Source organism: Macaca thibetana, chromosome 1, assembly GCF_024542745.1.
Source record: "Macaca thibetana thibetana isolate TM-01 chromosome 1, ASM2454274v1, whole genome shotgun sequence".
NCBI lineage: Eukaryota > Metazoa > Chordata > Mammalia > Primates > Cercopithecidae > Macaca > Macaca thibetana.
This window is the reverse complement of record NC_065578.1, coordinates 128,498,187-128,521,797: the sequence shown is the minus strand read 5'-3', so window position 1 is coordinate 128,521,797 and position 23,611 is coordinate 128,498,187. Positions and strand designations below refer to the sequence as shown.

General features: G+C 51.0%; 2 protein-coding genes across 13 annotated transcripts in view; one reads left to right on the top strand and one right to left on the bottom strand.

The window, feature by feature from the left end:
• ARHGEF2 (Rho/Rac guanine nucleotide exchange factor 2) overlaps positions 1–23,231 on the top strand; it is a 69,264-nt gene extending 46,033 nt beyond the window's left edge. For 6 of the 12 annotated variants that reach the window (XM_050752456.1, XM_050752485.1, XM_050752529.1 and 3 more), the window contains 21 exons: positions 86–230; positions 2,496–2,563; positions 2,905–2,968; positions 3,620–3,749; positions 3,968–4,077; positions 4,248–4,391; positions 5,515–5,765; positions 5,980–6,105; positions 6,475–6,592; positions 6,792–7,040; positions 10,600–10,676; positions 11,113–11,282; positions 14,895–14,962; positions 16,927–17,127; positions 17,521–17,640; positions 17,770–17,837; positions 17,980–18,015; positions 18,223–18,273; positions 18,509–18,952; positions 19,299–19,512; positions 22,071–23,231. In XM_050752456.1, coding sequence (XP_050608413.1) covers positions 86–230; positions 2,496–2,563; positions 2,905–2,968; positions 3,620–3,749; positions 3,968–4,077; positions 4,248–4,391; positions 5,515–5,765; positions 5,980–6,105; positions 6,475–6,592; positions 6,792–7,040; positions 10,600–10,676; positions 11,113–11,282; positions 14,895–14,962; positions 16,927–17,127; positions 17,521–17,640; positions 17,770–17,837; positions 17,980–18,015; positions 18,223–18,273; positions 18,509–18,952; positions 19,299–19,512; positions 22,071–22,144 — 2,928 coding nt within the window. In that variant the 3' untranslated portion in view covers positions 22,145–23,231. The remainder of the gene's footprint in view (positions 1–85; positions 231–2,495; positions 2,564–2,904; positions 2,969–3,619; positions 3,750–3,967; positions 4,078–4,247; positions 4,392–5,514; positions 5,766–5,979; positions 6,106–6,474; positions 6,593–6,791; positions 7,041–10,599; positions 10,677–11,112; positions 11,283–14,894; positions 14,963–16,926; positions 17,128–17,520; positions 17,641–17,769; positions 17,838–17,979; positions 18,016–18,222; positions 18,274–18,508; positions 18,953–19,298; positions 19,513–22,070) is intronic. The other 6 variants (XM_050752481.1, XM_050752522.1, XM_050752473.1 and 3 more) reach the window with 3 other exon arrangements.
• Positions 1–23,611, bottom strand: part of LAMTOR2 (late endosomal/lysosomal adaptor, MAPK and MTOR activator 2) — a 334,290-nt gene that overhangs the window by 104,669 nt on the left and 206,010 nt on the right. The gene's annotated exons all lie outside the window — the stretch shown is intronic.

Sequence of the window (23,611 nt, the reverse complement as noted above, 5' to 3'; positions counted from 1 at the left end):
CCTCTGCCCCCAGCCTGTCTCTCTGGACTTCAGGCACCCCGGCATTTTCCAGCCTCACTTCCTCTCCCTCTCATCCCTTCCACAGACCCGGGAAAAGGAGAAGATGAAGGAAGCCAAGGATGCCCGCTATACCAATGGGCACCTCTTCACCACCATCTCAGTTTCAGGCATGACCATGTGCTATGCCTGTAACAAGAGCATCACAGCCAAGGAAGCCCTCATCTGCCCAAGTAAGTTGTTTGGACCCTGAGAGTCACCCAGACTCGGTGCCCACTGACCCTGATCTTTTCATCTGTTTTTTCTGCCTGGATCTATGAGGGTCACTCTTCTCTCTGATCTCCGGCTGGGCACAAATGCCAGGGCCAGATGCTTGATCCCTTGCTCCCTGTCCTCACACTGAGGGGTGGTGGCTGTTGGAATATGGCATAAACCGGACTATCTGGGAATGTGGGGGAGGGGAGGCTGAGCTGGCTCCTCTTGCAGCTGTCATCCACCAGGCACCCCCCTTGCTCCCCGAACAGCTGCTAAGGGTTAGGGGAACTGATTGGAGAAGGAGCAGGAATGTTGTATGTGTGGAGGGGGTGGGGTGGGGGTGATAGAGGAACTGGGTGGAAAGCTGCCAGCCTTGCAGCTGGCTCTGCCCATCTTGCTGGGCAGAGCTGGGCATTCAGGACTTCACAGTCCCCTTGCCCCTTTCTTTCTATTGACTATGGTCAACAGAAATCTCTGCTGTTTCAAGCAGAAGATGGGATTAGGAGCCTTCATCTCAAATTTCTAGTGAGAAAGAGGGAATGTAGCAGGGCTGTGTGCATTGGGGGGCAGGGGTTAGAATTCCTGCCCTTCATCCACATCTGAGTGTGGCCCTGTCTTTAGGGAGTATAAGCCAGGAATTCTTTCCTTCCCCAGTATACAGAGGGCTCCTGCTGCCCCCTCTCCCTCAGTTCCTCCTGAAGTTATGGCAGAGATGCCTCTGATTAGAGCAGGATTGAAGGTATTGTGACATGCTACTGAATAGCGGACAAAAGCTCTAGCCTGTAAATCCCTATGGAACTTGGGGAAGGAACCCCCAGAAAGAACCAGTGATGGGCAGCCTGCTCGGGTCCCCTTCCAAGCTGTGGAAGCTTTGTCATTTTGCTCTTCACAATAAACCTTGCTACCGCTCAAAAAAAAAAAAAAAGAAAAGAAAAGAAAAGAAAACAACCCATGAAGGCTCCCTACTTTCCGCACTGTTCAATTTAGAGTTGTGAGGATGAGGAGGGAACCCCAATCTAGATCCCTGTAGAGACCTGACAAAATTCCCAATCCGGAAGCTTGTTGCCAGGGGAACAGGGGAGGTGGGCAGCACTATTTTGAGAGCAGGTGGAAAGCGGAGGTTCGATCCAGAGAGCTGAGTGTTGGGGGGAGGAGAAGGGAGCTTCAGGGGGGTGGGGGCAGCTGCAACCCCCACTTCTGTCTGCCCCCTCTGCTCCACCCAGTTTGCCTTGTATTTGTGGAAGTGAGCGTGGTGCTGGGTATTGTCTGAAAAAGTTAGCAGAGTTTCCGGTGTTGTTGGATGGGGAAGGGGAAGCTGGAGAGGGCCAGGAGCTGAGGGCATGTCTGGGAAGGGCACGGCCCAGGGTCGCAGTGCCTAGGTTCAGCGAATCCTCCTTTCTTCTTCTCTCCTACCCCATGGCAAGGTGGGGTGGAGGATGGCGGAGAAGCAGATGGAGTGTGGGAGCTGTGGATTTGCCTGAGTTGGGGGAACAGGACTCCCTGGGCCTGGAAGGGAGAAGGCCAGGCTTGGTGGGGAGGCGCCTGTCCCTTCTTTACCACTGGAGCCACCAGCCTTGGAGCTGTTGAGGCCCAGCCAGAGTGCAGGGCATGCGGTGCAAGTGAGGGAGCACAGCCTTTGGATTCAGGCCACCGCAGTGTAAACCCCAGCTCTCCCACTGGCCATGTGACCTCTGACGGATGGTTCAGCCACTCCAGGACAGGTTCCTCATATGTGAAATGAGGATAACTGAATCTCCCTCCATGGGTGGTTAGGATTAAGTAAATGTGGAACATTTGCTATTATAAAAGCTCAGGGAATGTAAATTTCCCCTCTGCCCCTAGCCCCCATCCCGGCTGCCTCTGTGCCATCTTCTGTTCTGTGGGAGTCCTCTCTTCCATCTGCCATTCGCAACCACCTTCGTGCTTCTTGAGCTCATCTCTGGCAGCCAGTGACCCCTGCTCCCCTCTGGTCCACCCTTCAGGCCACCTTGGGGTCAGGATTGCCCATCCCACTTGATTGTTTAATTTCATTCAGCACCTATACCCCCTCACTTCATTTCCTGCTTGAAGGAAGAGGGAGGTGGGAGGAGAGGGACTGGGGTGTGGTAATGGCCCAGAAGTCGGGGTAGCGGGGAGAGTCCCTGAGGACTGTGTGGCCAGGAGGAGATGGGTGTCTGCATGTGGGTGTGTCCCCTCCTGTACCACCCGGCCCTCCCTTCACCCTCTCTACCCCACCCTCCCAGCCTGCAATGTGACTATCCACAACCGCTGTAAAGACACCCTCGCCAACTGTACCAAGGTCAAGCAGAAGGTGAGACGGCAGGGAGGGCAGAGGGCTGGGGGAGAGGGTAGTGAGTGTGTGGTACCCTCATGCCTTTTCCATTCATTCCCTACCCTGTGTTTCTCACCACCCCACCTCCTCACCAAGGGGCAGCCCAGACCCTCAACCCCAGGCCTCGGGCCCCAAGTAGGCCGGGCCTGTTGCTGCAGACATGTCCCCGCAGCACTGGGCTCAACCACCCTGATCCCCTTAACTACAGTGCCAGCTTTCTCCTAAGGGGGCCGGCCACCTAGCTCCTGCCCCATGCCTCTTTGGGTGATCCTTGGGTGACAGCCATTCTTGGTATCTCTCTCCTGCTCTCTGTCTCACAGCAACAGAAAGCAGCCCTGCTGAAGAACAACACTGCCTTGCAGTCCGTCTCTCTGCGAAGTAAGAGTGAGTAGTTGGGGAGTGGAGGAGGTCCCCTAAGACCCTGGACCCCAGGCTGCTCAACCTATGGACTCTGCTGCCCCACTAAGGTTGTTCCCAGGCACAGCGCCTTCCTCTTCTCAATTGGAAGCAGATAGTGGGGGCCTAGGGGATGGTTCAGACTCTTGGACTTAGGGACAGGAGGGAGAGTCCAAATGGGCATGAGGGCTGGGGATGGGTGGTCGCCTGAGCCTGGCCACAGCCTGTATTTTTATCAGTTATTTACACTGCATTTTGGGAGTGTTGGTAGCAGCTGTCAAGTGTCAATTCAGACAGCTTTGATGTGACAGAAAGAGTATGGTCCTTAGGTATAAAGAGCAGAGCCTCAGTCCCTACCTAGCCATTACCCAAGTCACCCTGGACAAGTCTTTTTGCCTTTCTGAGCTCCTGTTTGTTCATAGGCTTATGTCAGGGAGGAGATAAGTAAGAAAAAGCTCTTTGTGAACATTAGCGTGTTACACAAATGTAAGGTGGCATTCTCATTATCATCTTTCTTGACTAGAGGGGGCTGAGGTGGGGTGAGAGGATGCCTCATTCCTCATTGAGGAGCCTGGGAGGCCTCAATCCTGGAAAGCACCAGAGTCTGATGTTTGCCTGCTGGGCATCTCTCCCTCACAGCAACCATCCGGGAGCGGCCAAGCTCGGCCATCTACCCCTCCGACAGCTTCCGGCAGTCCCTCCTAGGCTCCCGCCGTGGCCGCTCCTCCTTGTCTTTAGCCAAGAGTGTTTCCACCACCAACATTGCTGGGTGAGCCTCTGTTTGGGGAAAGGGGCAGCGAGACAGTGTGGCAGTGGAGACCAAGGGCGTGCCGAGAGGTCCCTTTCCATTCCTGAGTTCAGAACTGTAGCTAGACAAATAAGGAGAACTTAGGGGGGCTGCCTCTTGGATCCTGGCTTTTGTTCCCTACCTGGGAAGGGGTCTCTTGCCCATCTGGGGGTGATGCAGACAGCCTCCACTTTCTTCAGACATTTCAATGATGAGTCTCCCCTGGGGCTGCGCCGGATCCTCTCACAGTCCACAGACTCCCTCAACATGCGGAACCGAACCCTATCAGTGGAATCCCTCATTGACGAAGGTGAGCAGGCCTGGGCCCAGGGGAGCCCTGAGGAAGATGAAGAGGGGCTGGGGATGAGGGGCTGGTAGGAGTAGCCTGGAAGGGCAAGGAGGGAAGGGATCTAGAGAAGGGCCAGGGACCCAGGAAAGGGAACTCAAGACCACTGAGTTGCTTGCCCTGCAAATGTCCAGCAGAGGTAATCTACAATGAGCTGATGAGTGACTTTGAGATGGATGAGAAGGACTTTGCAGCTGACTCCTGGAGCCTTGCTGTGGACAGCAGCTTCCTGCAGCAGCATAAAAAGGAGGTGATGAAGCAGCAGGATGTCATCTATGGTGAGCCAAGACCACCCTAGTCTTCCTCTTCCTTCACCAGGTCCTGTTTACGTCCTTCTTGGGTTTTTTTTCTTTTTTGTTTTTTTGAGATAGAGTCTCACTCTCTCAACCAGGCTGAAGTGCAGTGGCATGATCTCGGCTCACTGCAACCTCCACCTCCCAGGTTCAAGCGATTCTCATTACAGGTGCCTGCCACCATGCCGGCTAATGTTTGCATTTTTAGTAGAGACAGGGGTTTCATCATGTTAGCCCTGCTGGTCTCAAACTCCTGACTTCAGATGATCCGCCCGCCTCAGCCTCCCGAAGTGCTGGGATTACAGACGTGAGCCACCGCACTTGGCTGTGTCCTTCTTTCTACCAGCACCTACCTCTCAAAACCCTTTCCCTTATATCCTCTTGGCCTACAAGACCCTGCCTGGTATCCCACAGGTTGCCCACTAGGTCCCCACTTCTTGATGCTGTTGGTCTCCAACGCCCTCTCTTTATCCCTTCTTTATCTCAATCTTCAGTCTTTACTCTGTGCTTATTCCATGCTTAACACCGTGCTGGAGACTGTGGGAAGCCTTGACATGTAGAAGACATATGGTTCTTACCCTAAAATAGCTCACAGCTTGAGATGATAAGGTGTAAAGATAAAAAATGGAACTGGGCGTGGTGGCTCATGCCTATAATCTCAGCGATTTGGGAGGCCGAGGTGGGAGGATCACTTGACGCCAGGATTTTGAGACCAACCTGGGCCATAAAGCAAGACCTCTGTCTCTCAAAAATATTTTTAAGAACTAGTCAGGTGTGGTGGCATGTGCTATAGTCCCAGCTACTTGGAAGGCTGAGACAGGAGGATTACTTGAGCCCAGGAGTTCGAGGCTGCAGTGAGTTCTCATTGTGCCACTACGCTCCAGCCTGAGCACCAGAGCAAGACCTCATTTCTGGGGGAAAAAATAATAATAATAAATTTTTTAAAAGATAAAAATGATTAGAAAATGATCTTAGATCATAATAATGCAGAATATTAACCTGGAAGGTACCTTGAAAACCTCACGTGAACTGTGAGGTCCTTATCCTAGGGCCCTACCAGTTTTAGCCAAGTCAGGGTAGAGGCCAAATGTCCCATTGTCCCCCACAGAGCTAATCCAGACAGAGCTGCACCACGTGAGGACACTGAAGATCATGACCCGCCTCTTCCGCACGGGGATGCTGGAAGAGCTACAGTTGGAGCCGGGAGTGGTCCAGGGCCTGTTCCCCTGCGTGGACGAGCTCAGTGACATCCACACACGCTTCCTTAGCCAGCTATTAGAACGCCGACGCCAGGCCCTGTGCCCTGGCAGTACCCGGAACTTTGTCATTCAGCGCTTGGGTGATCTGCTTATCAGCCAGGTGGGAAAAGGCAGGACTCCTGGGTGACATTCGTGGAAGGAGGTGTGACTGGGTTGGGCATTTCTTGGGTCTAAACTCTAGGGGTTGGAGGGGAGCCAGGGAGAGCTGGAGAAATAGGAAGCCAATGTATTTGGCAGGAGGCCAGAGGTGTGTCCAGTGGGTAAAGTGCGGCTTTGGGGGAATGCTGACCTAGCCTTGCTCCACCAACTTCTAGTTCTCAGGTCCTAGCGCGGAGCAGATGCGTAAGACCTACTCGGAGTTCTGCAGCCGCCACACCAAGGCCTTAAAGCTCTATAAGGAGCTGTATGCCCGAGATAAACGCTTCCAGCAATTCATCCGGGTGAGCAGACCTCTCCAGATCCCATACTCATGACCCAAACCCACGCCCCCGACTCACGGAGGTAGTGCCTGTGAGCTGCACCCACATGGAGGTCAGGCATTCGCCACCCGTGCGGACCATCCACATGTGGATCCTGTCAGCAGGAACCCCTCAGAATGCTAGAGCACGCTGTGGTAGTTTCCCAAGTACTTTTCGCTCCTTCAGTTGGTCCTCACAACAAACCTGTGGCGTTGTTATCCCCATTTTCCAGATGTGTCACTTAGGCCAGTGCGAGGTAAATGGCCACAGTAGGGCCAGCACCAGAGCTCAGGCACCAGGCCTTTCCATTGCCCTCCCCTCTGGCCCTGAGCCCTGCCTCCTCCCTCGTAGAAAGTGACCCGCTCTGCCGTGCTCAAGCGGCACGGGGTACAGGAGTGCATCCTGCTGGTGACTCAGCGCATCACCAAGTACCCAGTACTCATCAGCCGCATCCTGCAGCATTCCCACGGTGAGTAGGCAGGCCCAGGAGAGGGCCGCTGGGAGACAGCCACCTGGGGTGAGGAAAGGCTCGGGATGACCACAGGAAGGGTGGGGTCAGGTGTGAAACCCTGGGCAGCCCCTAAAGTGGAATCAAGACACGATGGGAACGAAATGGGGGTGTGAGTGAAGCTGGTTGAGCCGTCCCCCATGCCAACCCCCGGTGCCAGGGATCGAGGAGGAACGCCAGGACCTGACCACAGCACTGGGGCTAGTGAAGGAGCTGCTGTCCAATGTGGACCAGGATATTTATGAGCTGGAGAAAGGGGCCCGTCTGCAGGAGATCTACAACCGCATGGACCCTCGGGCCCAAACCCCAGTGCCTGGCAAGGGCCCCTTTGGCCGAGAGGAACTTCTGCGGCGCAAACTCATCCACGATGGCTGCCTGCTCTGGAAGACAGCAACGGGGCGCTTCAAAGGTCAGACCTGCTTGGCAGACTAGGCAGGAGTTCAAAGTCAGATGGAGAGTGGGAGATGCCTTCAGGCCTTAGAATCAACCTCTTTTTATGCAGCCCATACGACAGTGAGACTCAGTGGGAGAGAAAAATGGGGTCTCTGTGGCAGCAAAAGCCTGAATTCTGTAGTTAACTTTGTGAACCATACAGGGCCTTCCCTATCAGTATTTTATCATCTCTTTGGTCCTTGCATGCCCAGAGAGCTACTAGTTTTACTGAGGAAGACAAAGAAGCTCTCAGACTGGAGGACAGGATCAGTTGTTACCTCCGCCTGGAATCCCAGCTACCAGGGATGGGAGTAAGCAGGAGCTTTGGGGAGTGCAGCCAGAGGAGGCCCAGAGGAGGGGACTGAGCCGGTGAAGGACAGGCAGGGAGGAGAAGAGACAGCGGGGCAGAGGGGGCAGATCAGGGGCCAAGGCACACTTTCCCAGGTTCTCTTTCCAGAATTTGTCTGCACTGGTAAAGTCTTTCTCACGTAAATCAAAGCAAGAGAATAGCAGGCCTTGGCTTTGGGGATGAGATGTGAGGGACAATAGGAAACTGTAATACCTGAGGCTCCTGAAGCCAGAGCCTGCCTGAGCCTCTGGACCTATGTCATGAAATCCCTGCTCCCTGGGTTTGGATATTGTCAGTCTTCACCAGCCTCTTTCCTTTATCCCTTTCTCTCCTTCCCATCCCTCCCACGCAGCAGCTAAGAATATAAACCATAGGGGATTAAAAATAGCAAGGCTGGAGAGCGTTATTTCTGAAGCATTTAGCAAAAGCCCTCCCCTTCTGTGTGCCCACAGTTTAGTAAAATCCCCAAGGGCAAAGGGGGAGTGTATGTTTTCTCTCTCTCTTTTTTTTTTTTTTTTTAGAAACAGGGTCTCGCTTTGTTGCTCAGGCTGGGATGCAGTGGTGCAGTCATAGCTCACTGTAACTCAAAATTCCTGGGCTCAAGTGATTCTTCTGCCTTACTTAGACTCCTGAGTAACTGGGACTACAGACCTGCACCACCACACCCAGCACATTTTAAAATTTTTTGTAGAGACAAGATCTTGCTATGTTGCCCAGGCTAGTCTTGCTCAAACTCCTGGCCTCAAGTGATTGTCCTGCCTCAGCCTCCCAAAGTGCTGGGATTGTAAATGCGAGCCACTATGCTTGGCCCTGTGTGTTTTCTTGATTGTGACATTCAAGTTTTTTGGAATTGATTTTTGTTTCCTCCCTCAGTCTTGGAGTGCTGATCCCATAGGATCTGAGAGCTTGGAGTGTGCAGCAGAGAAGGAAATTGAAGCAGGGGTCTGCTGGGGTTGAAGGAGACGGATGGGTGAGGGATGGTCTTTCAGTCCTCTACGAGAGGAAGGAAACTTTCTGCCTCCCTACCAAGTTCAAAATTAGAAGTGGGAATATGTCAGGACAAGGAGAATTTAGGTCAGATAGCCATAAAGGTCTTCCACTAGTTAGATATTAGAAATGGAATTTAAAGGCTAAAAAGTGTGGTCCAGGCTGGGCACGGTGGCTCATACCTGTAATTCCAGCACTTTGGGGGGCTGAGGCGGGCAGATCACTTGAGGTCCGGAATTCGAGACTAGCCTGGCCAAGATGGTGAAACCCTGTCTCTACTAAAAATACAAAAATTAGCTGGACGTGACAGTGCTCACCTGTAGTCACAGCTACTTGGGAGGCTGAGGATGAGAATCACTTGAACTCAGGACGCAGAGGTCGCAGTGAGCAGAGATCATGCCATTGCCCTCCAGCCTGGGCGACAGAGCGAGACTTGGTCCCAAAAAATAAAAAATAGGCCAAGCACAGTGGCTCATGCCTGTAATCCCAGCACTTTGGCAGGCCAAGGCAGGCAGATTACTTGAGGTCAGGAGTTTGAGACCAGCCTGGCCAACGTAGTGAAACTCTGTCTCTACAAAAATGCAAAAAATTAGTCAGGTGTTGGCTGGGCGCAGTGGCTCAAGCCTGTAATCCCAGCACTTTGGGAGGCCGAGACGGGTGGATCACGAGGTCAGGAGATCGAGACCATCCTGGCTAACACGGTGAAACCCCATCTCTACTAAAAAATACAAAAAACTAGCCGGGCGCGGTGGCGGGCGCCTGTAGTCCCAGCTACTCGGGAGGCTGAGACAGGAGAATGGCATGAACCCGGGAGGCGGAGCTTGCAGTGAGCCGAGATCTGGCCACTGCACTCCAGCCTGGGTGACAGAGCAAGACTCTGTCTCAAAAAAAAAAAAAAAAAAAAAAAATTAGTCAGGTGTTATGGCACACTCCTTAATCGCAGCTGCTCAGGAGGCTGAGGCAGGAGAATCGCTTTTACCTGGGAGGCGGAAGTTGCAGTGAGCCAAGATGGTGCCGCTGCACTCCAGCCTGGGTGACAGAGCGAGACTCCAAAAAAAAAAAATTAAATTAAATTAAAAATAAAAAATAAAAGTATGGTCCCTCTTGCTCTGGGAATCCTTATGAATCTCACAAAAATCTTGGACTGTGTCACCCAAAAAAATACACACGAGTTATGTTGATATGTAAAACTATTTACACACCTTCAGAAGGTTTACAGTGTCCCAGGGGGTCTGTAGGCCCTAGGTTAAGAAACCTGAGTCAAGGCCGGGCGTGGTGGCTCAAGCCTGTAATCCCAGCACTTTGGGAGGCCGAGACGGGCGGATCACGAGGTCAGGAGATCGAGACCATCCTGGGTAACACGGTGAAACCCCGTCTCTACTAAAAAATACAAAAAACTAGCCGGGCGAAGTGGCGGGTGCCTGTAGTCCCAGCTACTCGGGAGGCTGAGGCAGGAGAATGGCGTAAACCCGGGAGGCAGAGCTTGCAGTGAGCTGAGATCCGGCCACTGCACTCCAGCCTGGGTGACAGAGCAAGACTCCGTCTCAAAAAAAAAAAAAAAAAAAAACCTGAGTCAGTTGGGTAGAAAGGGTTTTCCGTAAAGATACTGAGTGGCCCCTGTGGTTCCCGCTAGCCCACAACGCTGTTTTGTCTGATAGCACATGAATCTTTCTCCGCCCTGCCCGCTCCCCCACACCGTTTTTAAGCTGTAAGAATGTGTGACCGGGTGCAGTGGCTCACACCTGTAATCCCAGCACTTTGGGAGGCCAAAACTGGTGGATAAACCTGAGGTCAGGAGTTTGAGACCAGCCTGACCAACATGGTGAAACCCCGTCTCTACTAAAAATACAAAATTAGCCGGGCGTGGTGGCGCATGCCTGTAGTAGTCCCAGCTCCTTGGGAGGCTGAGGCAGGAGAATCGCTTGAACCCAGGAGGCGGAGGTTGCAGTGAGCCAAGATCACGCCATTGCACTCCAGCCTGGGCAACAAGAGGGAAACTCTGTATCAAAAAATAAAAAATAAAAAAATAAGTGAGGGGTGAGAGGTCTGAAAAAGTGGAAGCAGCCAGAGGGAAGAGAGGCCAGGAAGAGGGAAATTGGGAGCTCTAATCTGATGGGATAAACCTGGTCCTTGGGAAAGAGGGAAACAGCTGCTCAGACTGTCTAGTGCTGACTGTTCTCCCACCTTCATCCCCTGCCAGATGTGCTAATGCTGCTGATGACAGATGTACTGGTGTTTCTCCAGGAAAAGGACCAGAAGTACATCTTTCCTACCCTGGTGAGACATTCATTCTTCACCTTTGTCAGCACAGACAAGTGTTTAGGCTCTTCTTGCTTTCCTGCCCAAGCCCATGAGAGCTCTGGAATCCCCCAGAGTCAAACAGCTATAATTGTTACTATTACTGTAATAATAAAAAATAAGAGTAGCTCACAGGTATTGTTACTGTGCACAGGCACTTTTACACCTGTGGGAAAAGATTATTTTCGTCCTCATTTTATAGATGATGAAAGTAAAGCTTCAAGTCAGTTAAATAATTTGTCAAGGGTTGCACACATTTCTAAGTCCCTTCTGGCTGGCACCAGTGCCTGGCTCTTAACTGGTATTGTAAGATGACTCTTCAGTTCTTTCAGTCCTTGTCCAGAAGGATTGAAGGCCTAAATATGCCAAGGGACAGGATTCCCAGGCTTAATCCTTCCTCTCCCCTGACTGGCAGGACAAGCCCTCAGTGGTATCGCTGCAGAATCTAATCGTACGGGACATCGCCAACCAGGAGAAAGGGATGTTTCTGATTAGCGCAGCCCCACCTGAGATGTACGAGGTGCACACAGCATCCCGGGATGACCGGAGCACCTGGATCCGGGTCATTCAGCAGAGCGTGCGCATGTGAGTGTCTGCCTGCCGCCTGCATGTGCCTATGACCTCAGGGTACCTGCAGCATTAGATCCCAACCATAGCACTCCCTGGGAACAGAATCCAGTGTTCAGACATGTGGGGGAAGAGGTTGAGGGAGAGACAAAATTGCCCAATACTGGAAAGGTTACCTATGTTCTTATGTCCTATAAATTCACATTTTATACATTGCCAACCTCAACTCCCTTTCAAATACAGCATGAGCTGACAAGCAAAGGAATACTCTGAGCTATCACATGGTGGCATACCTGCCAGCCGACAGTACAGTTTCAGCTACATTCACATCTTCATCTGTAGGCAGAGGGCTGTTATTTGGATTGTATTGCATTTTACGTTTATTTTTCTAAAAATGAATGAAAAAGAGGATAATGAAAGCATCGATGCTAGAGAGGAACAAGTCTCATAAGCAAACTCAACACAATAGAAGCAAGAAGGAAATCGGTGTCTCAAAGCAGCAAATCTTTAGCTTCTATTGGACACACATTAGATTTGAGGCAGTCAACTATGTGTCTAATTGTAATGGGAAAAAAACATCAAATAAAGGACAGGTAAGATGTTTAAAATGAATTCTGGAAGATTATGCCTAAAGAATAAAGTATAATTCTAATTCAGATTTTTTTTTTTTTTTTTTTTTTTTTTTTTTTGTATTTTTAGTAGACACAGGGTTTCACCATGTTGGTCAGGCTGGTCTTGAACTCCTGACCTCGTGATCTGCCCACTGTGGCCTCCCAAAGTGCTAGGATTACAGGTGTGAGCCACCACACCCGGCCCTAATTCTAATTCAGATTTTTATAGTTTTTCTTTCTTTTTTTAATTTTTTAATTTTTTTGAGACAGTCTCACTCTATTGTGAGGCTGGAGTGCAGTAGCACAATCTCAGCTCACTGCAACCTCCACCTCCTGGATTCAAGTGATTCTCCTGCCTCGGCCTCCTGAATAGCTGGGACAATAGGCAACCACCACCACCCCAGGCAAATTTTTTTTTTTTTTTTTTTTTTTTTTAATACAGAGTCTCTCTGTTGCCAGGCTAGAGTGCAGTGGCGTGATCTCGGCTCACTGCAACCTCCGCCTCCTGGGTTCAAGCGATTCTCCTGCCTCAGCCTCCCCAGTAGCTGGGATTACAGGCTTGTGCCACCATGCCAGCTAATTTTTGTATTTTTAGTAGAGATGGGGTTTCACCATGTTGGCCAGGATGGTCTTGATCTCTTGACTTCGTGATTGACCCACCTCGGCCTCCCAAAGTCCTGGGATTACAGGCGTGAGCCACTGCACCCAGCCAAATTTTTGTATTTTGTAGACATGGGGTTTCACCATGTTGGCCAGGCTGGTCTCAAACTCTTGACCTCAGATTATCTGCCCACCTCAGCCTCCAAAAGAGCTGAGATTACAGGCATGAGCCACCACGCCCAGCCAAGATTTTTATAATTTTTCTTTAGCTTTCAGGGAATCAGTTCTCCTCAACTTTATAATTTGTAAACCTTTTTTTTTTTTTTTTTTTTAACTTCTGCACAGTGGAATTTTGAAAAAGATTTTTAGAAATGCATATTAAAGGCCGGGCGCGGTGGCTCACGCCTGTAATCCCAGCACTTTGGGAGGCCGAGGCGGGCGGATCACAAGGTCAGGAGATCGAGACCACGGTGAAACCCCGTCTCTACTAAAAATACAAAAAATTAGCTGGGCGCGGTGGTGGGCGCCTGTAGTCCCAGCTACTCAGGAGGCTGAGGCAGGAGAATGGCGTAAACCCAGGAGGCGGAGCTTGCAGTGAGCCGAGATCGCGCCACTGCACTCCAGCCTGGGCGACAGAGCGAGACTCCGTCTCAAAAAAAAACGTACGAAATTGCAGGCCGGGCACAGTGGTTCATGCCTATAATCCCAGCACTTTGAGAGGCTGACGCGGGTGGATCACTTAAGGTCAGGAGTTCAAGACCAGCCCGGCCAATATGGTGAAACCTCATCTCTACTAAAAATACAAAAATTAGCCGGGCGTGGTGGCATAAGCCTGTAATCCCAGTTACTCGGGAAGCTGAGGCAGGAGAATCACTTGAACCTGGGGATGGCGATTGCAGTGAGTCAGGATTGTGCCACTGCACTCCAGCCTGGGCAACAGAGTGAGACTCCATCTCCAAAAAAAAATTATGAAATTGCCTATTCCAGGAAAGCAATTCAAAATAACTTGTCCTGTTAACAGTAGGTCTGTAGTGGCTTCTTTATGAATAGTATTAATATTTGTACTTATGGCCAGGCGCTGTGGCTCACACCTGTAATCCCAGCACTTTGGGAGGCTGAGACAGATGGATTACCGGAGTTCGAGACCAGCCTGGCCAACATGGCGAAACCCTGTCTCTACTAAAAATATAAAACTTAGCCAGGCATGGTGGTGTGTGCCTGTAGTCCCAGCTGCTTGGGAAACTGAGGGAGGAGAATCACTTGAACCTGGGAGGCAGAGGTTGCAGTGAGCCAAGATTGCATCACTGCACTCCAGCCTGGGCGAGAGAGCAAGACTGTCTCAAAAAAAAAAAAAAATTGTAATTGTGGAAATTAATAATATTAATTGTAATTGATTTAATGAGATTCTGTTAAATGTTCAAAGCACTTTAACATTTCATTTAATCCTAATGAAAAACCTATGAGGAAGATATTACCTTTATTTTTCAAATGAGGAAATAGAGAGGTTACCACCTGGTAAACAGTGGAGCCAGGATTTGAATCCTGTTTGCTTGATGCCAAAGCCTGTACTTGACCCTCTGCACTGTGCTGCCTTTCCAAGAGACCTTGGGAGGAGATACATCTCAGTAAACGCAGATAATCAGTGCTAAGAAATGGGAGGTCAGCCAGGTGCGGTGGCTCACACCTGTAATCCCAGCACTTTGGGAGGCCGAGGCCAGCGGATCACCTGAGGTCAGAAGTTCGAGACCAGCCTGGCCAACATGACAAAACCCCATCTCTACTAAAAATACAAAAATTATCCAGGCATGGTGGTGCACACCTATAATCCCAGCTACTCGGGAGGCTGAGGCAGGAGAATCACTTGAACCCAGGAAGAGGTTGTAGTGAACTGAGATAGCGCCCTTGCACTCCAGCCTGGGCGACAGAGCAAGACTCTGTCTCAAAAAAAAAAAAAAAGGCCGGGCGCGGTGGCTCAAGCCTGTAATCCCAGCACTTTGGGAGGCCGAGACGGGCGGATCACGAGGTCAGGAGATCAAGACCATCCTGGCTAACACGGTGAAACCCCGTCTCTACTAAAAAATACAAAAAACTAGCCGGGCGAGGTGGCGGGCGCCTGTAGTCCCAGCTACTCGGGAGGCTGAGGCAGGAGAATGGCGGGAACCCGGGAGGCGGAGCTTGCAGTGAGCTGAGATCCAGCCACTGCACTCCAGCCTGGGCCACAGAGCGAGACTCCGTCTCAAAAAAAAAAAAAAAAAAAAAAAAAAAGGGAAAAGGTCAAGACTGAATTAAAGCTAGGGTGTGAGGCTGAGGAGTCTTAGAAGAGGGAAGCATAAGGCATGTTTGGGAAGGAGGGAAGGCTGATTCTGATCTATAACCTAGCTTCTGTCTCCCAATGGCATGCAACCTGTTACCCCTCCAGATGCCCATCCAGGGAGGACTTCCCCCTGATTGAGACAGAGGATGAGGCTTACCTGCGGCGAATTAAGAGTAAGTCCACCCACAAGGAGCTCCTTAGTAATTTATAATACGTTCACACAATGGAATATTATGCAACTGTTAAAAAGATGAGATGGCTCTGTGAGGGCTGGTATAGATCCACAGCTGAAACATACTAAGTGAAAAAAGCAAGGTTTAAAACAATGTAAAGTGTATACTACCATGTGTGTAAAAATAATATGGAAGACCAAGGTTGGATGAGTAACTTACTTTTTCACTGTAAGGCCTTATATTAGTTAGGGTATGATTAAACTGCTGTACAAAAAGACCAACAAAAATCTTCTTCCTTGGCCGGGCGCGGTGGCTCATGCCTGTAATCCCAGCACTTTGGGAGGCCAAGGTGGGCAGATCACAAGGTCAGGAGATTGAGACCATCCTGGATAACATAGTGACACCCTGTCTCTACTAAAAAATACAAAAAAAAAAAATTAGCCAGGCGTGGTGGCGGGCGCCTGTAGTCCCAGCTCCTCAGGAGGCTGAGGCAGGAGAATGGCATGAACCCAGGAGGTGGAGCTTGCAGTGAGCTGAGACGTCCAGCTACTGCACTCCAGCCTGGACGACAGAGTGAGACTCCATCTCAAAAAAAAAGTAGATTGGCTGGTGCAGTAGCTCATGCCTTTAATTCCAGCAGGATTTGGGAGAGGGAGGATCTCTTGAGGTCAGGAGTTCGAGAAACATACATGGCAACAAAACATACATAGCAAGACCCCATAGTCCTGGCTACTTGGGAGGCTGAGGTGGGAGGATTGTTTGAGCCCAGGAGTTCAAGGCTGCAATGCACTATAATTGCACCACTGCACTCCAGTCTAGGTAACAAAAAAAAACAACCCAAAAAGGTAGAATATTATTGCTGTCAACGTAACAGTTCAAAGTGGGAAGTGCAGAGTAGTGGTGCAGCTCTGCCATCTTTAACATGAAGTTTTCATCTCTATGTCACGTCTGAAGTGGCTGCTCCAGCTCCCACTGTCACACCTGTATCACACCTAGCAAGGAAGCGTAAAGGAACAGAGTTTACACCCTTTTTTTCTTTTTCTTTTCTTTTCTTTTTTTTTTTTTTGGAGACAGGGTCTCGCTCTGTCACCCAGGGTGGAGTGCAGTGGCGCCATCTCAGCTCACTGCAACCTCTACCTCCCAGGTTCAAGCGATTCTCCTGCCTCAGCTTCCCAAGGAGCTGAGATTACAGGCACCCACCACCACTCCTGGCTAATTTTTGTATTTTTAGTAGAGATAGGGTTTCACCATGTTGGCCAGGCTGGTCTCGAACTCCTGGCCTCAAGTGCTCCACCCACCATGCCTGGCCTATACCCATTTATTTTAAGAGCAGATCTGGAAGACGCTCATATCCATTGGCCAGAATGTAGTCACGTAGCAATATAGTCACGTGCAAGTCAGGCAGGAAAACCTGGTTGTTAACTGAGCAGCCATGTGTGCCCAGATGAAACTTCTATGCATTTTCTCATTAAAGGAAGATGGGAAGAATGAACACTGTTGGACAACCTGCAACCCCTTGCAACCCCTGCCACAATCTTTTTTTTTTTTTTTTTTTTTGAGATGGAGTCTCGCTCTGTTGCCCAGGCTGGAGTGCAGTGGTGAGATCTCAGCTCACTGCAAGCTCTGCCTCCTGGGTTCATGCCATTCTCCTGCCTCAGCCTCCTGAGTAGCTAATTTTTTGTATTTTTAGTAGAGACGGGATTTCACCGTGTTAGCCAGGATGGTCTCGATCTCCTGACCTTGTGATCTGCCTGCCTCGGCCTCCCAAAGTGCTGGGATTACAGGCATGAGCCACCGCGCCTGGCTCCTAGAAACCTTTTTCTTTTTTAATAAATGCCAAAATAACAAAATTAAGTCTTGCCAAACTGCCCCGCACTACCCCGTTTCCCCTAGGGCTGTCCTCTACTGGCGCTCCTGCATATCCCCTAGGCCCTCTCATAGGCTCACTTGTTCCTTATCTGCAGTGGAGTTGCAGCAGAAGGACCGGGCACTGGTGGAGCTGCTGCGAGAGAAGGTTGGGCTGTTTGCTGAGATGACCCATTTCCAGGCCGAAGAGGATGGTGGCAGTGGGATGGCCCTGCCCACCCTGCCCAGGGGCCTTTTCCGCTCCGAGTCCCTTGAGTCCCCTCGTGGCGAGCGGCTGCTGCAGGATGCCATCCGTGAGGGTGAGGGAGCTCCCAGGGAAGAGTCTAGGCTCAAGCACTCACTGTCACAGAATATGGACATGTGACTAGACATGGACAAACACAGACAAGTGGGATGCCAACCCCATGAACCATAAACAGCCCTGAGTGCCTCTTCTGGGCCAGTTCCTGGGAAAGGCAGGGGAGGAGGTGTGGTCCTTACTGCTGCTCCATGTCGTCCATGCTGCAGGGACTCCTGCTGCCTCATAGGCATTTACTGCCCTTTACTTCATCAGTGGTTGTGTGAGTGAAACCCCACTGCCAGTGCAGGGGGCATTCCCCTGGATGCCCGAGTGCCCCACATGTAGGGGTGAATGGCATTCCCCTCAGGGTCCTGTATCATTCCTGCTCTCACCTCTTCCTCTTTCCCCACAGTGGAGGGTCTGAAAGACCTGCTGGTGGGGCCAGGAGTGGAACTGCTCTTGACACCCCGGGAACCAGCCCTGCCCTTGGAACCAGACAGCGGTGGTAACACGAGTCCTGGGGTCACTGCCAGTGAGTGCCAGGGCAGGGGACCAAGGTAGTAGGTGGGAGGGGCGAAAGCAAGTGGAGTGGTACCAGGGATCGAGTGGTATCAGGGCCCCAGGGAAGTGAGCTCAGCCATCCTTTTCTCCTTCTCAACAGATGGTGAGGCCAGAACCTTCAATGGCTCCATTGAACTGTGCAGAGCCGACTCAGACTCCAGCCAGAGGGTAGGTCCTCAAGAGGTTCTGGGACTTGGCAAGAGGGTGGGAGAGGGACAGCCAGCCTCTGGATCCTCAACACAAAGCTGTCAGGGGCAGGCACCCAGGATTTGTGTGCCTGCTGACTCCCCATTCTTGCCCATTTCTGCAGGATCGAAATGGAAATCAGCTGAGATCACCCCAAGAGGTGAGAAGGGAATTGATAGTATAGGAGACTAAAGGGAGGGTGTTCTTAGGCTGAGAAGTTAGAACCCAGTTTGGAGTGGGGTGGGGAAAGTGTCTACATCCAAGTATGTCTCCAGATCCTACTGTCCCCACACCTACCCTTGTTCAACTTTTGGGCAGTTCTCCCATCCTAAAGCTGGGGCCCTGTTCCCACCCCGTCTGTCCTCAGGAGGCGTTGCAGCGATTGGTCAATCTCTATGGACTTCTACATGGCCTACAGGTCAGTAGGGCAAGGGCTTGAATGGGGAAGGGGAGGAGCCAGGCTAGAGATGCCTGTTTAGGTAGAGCATGGTCATCCCAACAGGCCTTTCTAAATACCCTCCCAACCCAAGCTCTCCAGGAGCGATGACCTGGGCCTTGGAGGAGCGATGACCTGGGCCTTGGAGGGTGAGGGCAAGGGGTAGAAGAGCCACAGGGGTTTTTGATAAACCCTTCTGCCCACATTCTACCCCCAGGCAGCTGTGGCCCAGCAGGACACTTTGATGGAAGCCCGGTTCCCTGAGGGCCCTGAGCGGCGGGAGAAGCTGTGCCGAGCCAACTCTCGGGATGGGGAGGCTGGCAGGGCTGGGGCTGCCCCTGTGGCCCCTGAAAAGCAGGCCACAGAACTGGCATTACTGCAGCGGCAACATGCGCTGCTGCAGGAGGAGCTACGGCGCTGCCGGCGGCTAGGTGAAGAACGGGCAACCGAAGCTGGCAGCCTGGAGGCCCGGCTCCGGGAGAGTGAGCAGGCCCGGGCGCTGCTGGAGCGGGAGGCTGAAGAGGCTCGAAGGCAGCTGGCCGCCCTGGGCCAGACCGAGCCACTCCCAGCCGAGGCCCCCTGGGCCCGCAGACCTGTGGATCCTCGGCGGCGCAGCCTCCCTGCAGGCGATGCCCTGTACTTGAGTTTCAACCCCCCACAGGTAAGGTGGCCTGCAGTGGTGAACGGACCTGGGGTGGACATAAGGGTCCGTGGAGCCCAAAAGAAATTGGGCCATTGGGGATTTGAGCCCAAATGCAATCAGGCAACCGACTTGAAGGATATTGAGGTACTAGTTGGAGAACTGAAAAGAAATGTAGATGGGTGCAGGGGTGGAGGAAACTAACTCGGGTGGTGGTGCTGAAAGAGGCCAGTTGGTGGTGGATCTCCTGAAGGGGAGTCATGGGTGAGCCCCAGTGGGGAGAGCTGCTGCCTTCAGCCAAACAGAACCTCCAGTCTTCACACTACTCAGTCCCTGGCCTGCTGTTCTTCCTGCCCACTGTCCACAGCCCAACCGAGGCACAGACCGCCTGGATCTGCCTGTCACTACTCGCTCTGTCCATCGACACTTTGAGGACCGAGAGAGGCAGGAACTGGGGAGCCCTGAAGAGCGGCTGCAAGATAGCAGTGACCCTGACACTGGCAGTGAGGAGGAAGGTAGCAGCCGTCTGTCTCCGCCCCACAGTCCACGAGGTGAGACCCTGGCGGAGACATGGACCAGAGGTAGAGTGCAGCCTGCGTACAGGCCTTGGGGCTGTGGCTTCCAAATGGGCCCTAACTGACCTGTGAGGCTTATAGTAACTCTAGGGAGGGACTTCCTGTTTTGTCTGATGATGAATGGTTGGTGGAACTCTAAGAAGCAGGAGGGGCCTCCCTCCTCCAACTGGTTGGTGATTCCCAACCTTTAGAAGTAAAAATAGATTTTTTTTAGAAAAGGCATGGTGGCTCAGGTCTGTAATCCTAACACTTTGAGAGGCCAAGGCAGGAGGATCGCTTAAGCTCAGAATTTTTTTTTTTTTTTGAGACGGAGTCTCGCTCTGTCGCCCAGGCTGGAGTGCAGTGGCCAGATCTCAGCTCACTGCAAGCTCCGCCTCCCAGGTTTATGCTATTCTCCTGCCTCAGCCTCCCGAGTAGCTGGGACTACAGGCGCCCGCCACCTCGCCCAGCTGGCTTTTTTTGTATTTTTTTAGTGGAGACAGGGTTTCACTGTGTTAGCCAGGATGGTCTCGATCTCCTGACCTCGTGATCCACCCGTCTCGGCCTCCCAAAGTGCTGAGATTACAGGCCTGAGCCACCACGCTCGGCCTAAGCTCAGAATTTTGAGGCCAGCCTGGGCGACATAGTGAGACCCACCTCCTCTACCAAAAAAAAAATTCATTTATTTTATTTTATTTTTTTATTTAATTTAATTACTTACTTATTTTTTTATTATTATTTTTTGAGACGGAGTCTTACACTGTTGCCTGGGCTGGAGTGCAGTAGTGTGATCTTGGCTCACTGCAACCTCTGCCTTCCAGGTTCAAGCAGTTCTCCTGCCTCAGCCTCCCGAGTAGCTGGGATTACAGGCACCCACCACCATGCCCGGCTAATTTTTGTATTTTTAGTAGAAACGGGGTTTCACTGTGTTGGCCAGGCTGTTCTTGAACGCCTGACCTCATGATCTACCTGTTTTGGCCTCCCAACAGGTTGGGATTACAGGCGTGAGCTACCATGCCCGACTAAATTTTTTTTTTTTTTTTTTTTGAGATGGAATTCTCGCTCTGTCACCAGGCTGGAGTACAGTGGTGAAATCTCGGCTCATTGCAACTTCTGCCTCCCAGGTTCAAATGATTCTCCTGCCTCAGACTCCCAAGTAGCTGGGACTACAGGCACATGCCTCCATGCCCAGCTAATTTTTGTATTTTTAGAAGACATAGGGTTTCACCATGTTGCCCAGGCTGGTCTCTATTTCTTGACCTCATGATCTGCCCACCTTGGCCTCCCAAAGTGCTGGGATTACAGATGTGAGCCATTGCGCCTGGCCTATTTTATTTTTTATTTTTATTTTTTTAAAATGGAGTCTCACTCTCACCCAGGCTGGAGTGCAGTGGTGTGATCTCAGCTTACTGCAACCTCCACCTCCTAGGTTCAAGTGATTCTCCTGCTTCAGCCTCTCGAGTAGTTGGGATTACAGGCATGCGCCACCACACCTGGCTAATTTTTTTTTGTATTTTTTAGTAGAGATGGAGTTTCACTATGTTGGCCAGGCTGGTCTCGAACTCCTGACCTCAGGTGATTCATCCACCCTGGCCTCCCAGAGTGCTGGGATTACAGGCGTGAGCCACCGTGCCTGGCCCCCCAAAATTTTTTTAATTAGCCAGGCGTGGTGGCGTGCGCCTGTAGTCCTAGCTACAGACAGTGAGAGTGAGGTGAGAGGATCGCTTGAGCCCAGCAGATTGAGTTGACAGTACTCTGTGATTGCGCCAGCCTGGGCGACAGAAAGAGACCAGGAGACCCAGACACAGGATCTCGCTCTGAAATTTTTTATTTTAGAGACAGGGTGTCGTGCTGTTGCCGAGGCTGGACTCAAACTCCTGGGCTTAAGTGATCCTCCCAAGTAGCTGGGGCTACAAGTGCATGCCACTGTGCCTGGGAAGATATAGTTTTTTTTTTTTTTTTTTTTTTTTGAGACAGAGTTTTGCTCTGTCACCCAGGCTGGAGTGTAGTAGCACAATCTCAGCTCACTGCTACCTCCACCTCCCAGGTTCAAGCAATTCTTGTTCCTCAGTCTCCCGAGTAGCTGGGATTACAGGCACGTGCCACCACATACAGCTAATTTTTGGCACTTTTACTAGAGATGGGGTTTCACCATGTTGGCCAGGCTGGTCTCCAACTCCTGGCCTTAAGTGATTCTCCCACCTTGGCCTCCCAAAGTGTTGGGATTACAATCATGAGCCACTAGGCCAGTTTTTAAAGTAAAAAAAGTTTCAAAGACCTTCAAGTTTTTATAGTTGGTTCATGAAATAAAAAATTACCAAAAGCTCTAACCTTAAAGTATTTTGTACTTTCCTAATCAGATTGTATCTTTGGATACTGTAAAAGTGTATCTGGTTCCTAGATGTGGATACCTCACTTACTGTGTTGCCAGAGGTTTTCCTCTCACCCAAGAATTTACAGAACCCTGTCATCCCTTCACAGCCCCAGAGCCCCCTGAGCCTGCAGATGGGGAGGCATTAGTATAGGGGTACAGTTCCTCATGGGAGTCTCTGCTCACTCACTGGCTTTGTCCTGTCCCCCTTCAGACTTTACCAGAATGCAGGACATCCCGGAGGAGACGGAGAGCCGCGACGGGGAGGCTGTAGCCTCCGAGAGCTAAGGGGGCCCCTCACCCCTGCCCTGTGCCCCACTGAAGAACATTACTGAGGGGGGCTAACCTTGGGGACTCCAATTTGCCAATGATGAGGGAACATTTGAAAGAACTGCAGACTGTCCTTGCCAGCTCTTGGGATCCTTAGATACCTGGGGCCATTTAAGAAGCTGGGGGAATTAGGCCACAACACCCCCTGGGGCATCCGAAAGCTACACCACAGATGCCAGTGGTTCATGCCTTCTTCCCTCCACTTTAGGAAAATTTATTTATTTATTGTTTATTAGTTATGGGGGGAGAGGGGAGATTTAAAGGACCAGGGACATGGGAACCAAGCCATAGGGATCAGAGGGCTTTGTCCTTGAACACTACTGGGGTATATTCAGGCTCATCCACACAACTGCTGGGTTCTTGCCCTAACAACCCTCCCCTGCAACATCCGTCTTGGAGGAGAGACTGCAGCCACAAAACCCTAACTGCCCTTTAAATAAAGGAGGGCTATGGGCAGGGCCATGTCCCTTTCTCCTCTCCCCTCAACCTCTTACTGCTGTTCTCCCTTTCTCTGTCCTTCATGGAAGCCCTGGGAGATAACCTGGCTTCTTGGAGTTGATGGAATAGAGGTTGGGGTGGCCATAATGGTTTTTGGGGGTGAGGGAAAAAACCCACAGGGACCAGAATGTTTTCTTGTTGTTTTGTTTTCTTTTTTGTACCAAAGTCAACTGCACGTGTTTTATATTTTTAAGAGATCGTAGGCAATTAGAAATCGAAGCCTCCTGTCTCCACATCTCTGAAGAAGTTGAGGGGTAGGGGAGACAATGACTTCTGCCTTCATCTGCAGTAACGGGGGGACCTATACTGACCTATTCCCCAGCCATTTGGAAACAAATTCTAGGGTGGGTTGGGAAATCTCCAGGAGCCCTGACCTCATCTTCCACCTCAGCAACCGTGACCTGAAACCTCAGCGTGAATTTGGGGGATTTTTCAGTGGAACCCCTGCCCCCAAATGTCGACCAGCCCCAGTTGTTTTTTTTTTTTTCTGCCAATTTTGTTGTTTTAAAAAAAATATATCAGGGAAAATTAAAAACCTGGAACTCCATAAGGTACTGTCTCCCATAATGTCTGCCAATTCTGAGGAGGATGGTAGGCGAGAACCAGGCAATGACCTAAGTTCCTCTGAAAGGGGCCTTTTCCTCTCACCACAAGGACAGCCTCTGCCTCACTGAAGAGAGGGGGCACTGACAAAAGTAACCACTGCAAATCTTTTTTTGTTTTTTTTTTTTTAATTCACAAACACAAGGATAGAAACAAAGGGGGCACACAGGTTCCAATGCTGGGAATTCCAATATCAGGAAACGTGTGTTCATCGTATTTGTATGCCATGCTCAGCAATCACCTCCACCTATTGTCCCCATCCCCAGTGTCATTCATTGTCAGATCTAGCCCCCACAGGGCCCTTGTTCATCTCCATGATGTCGG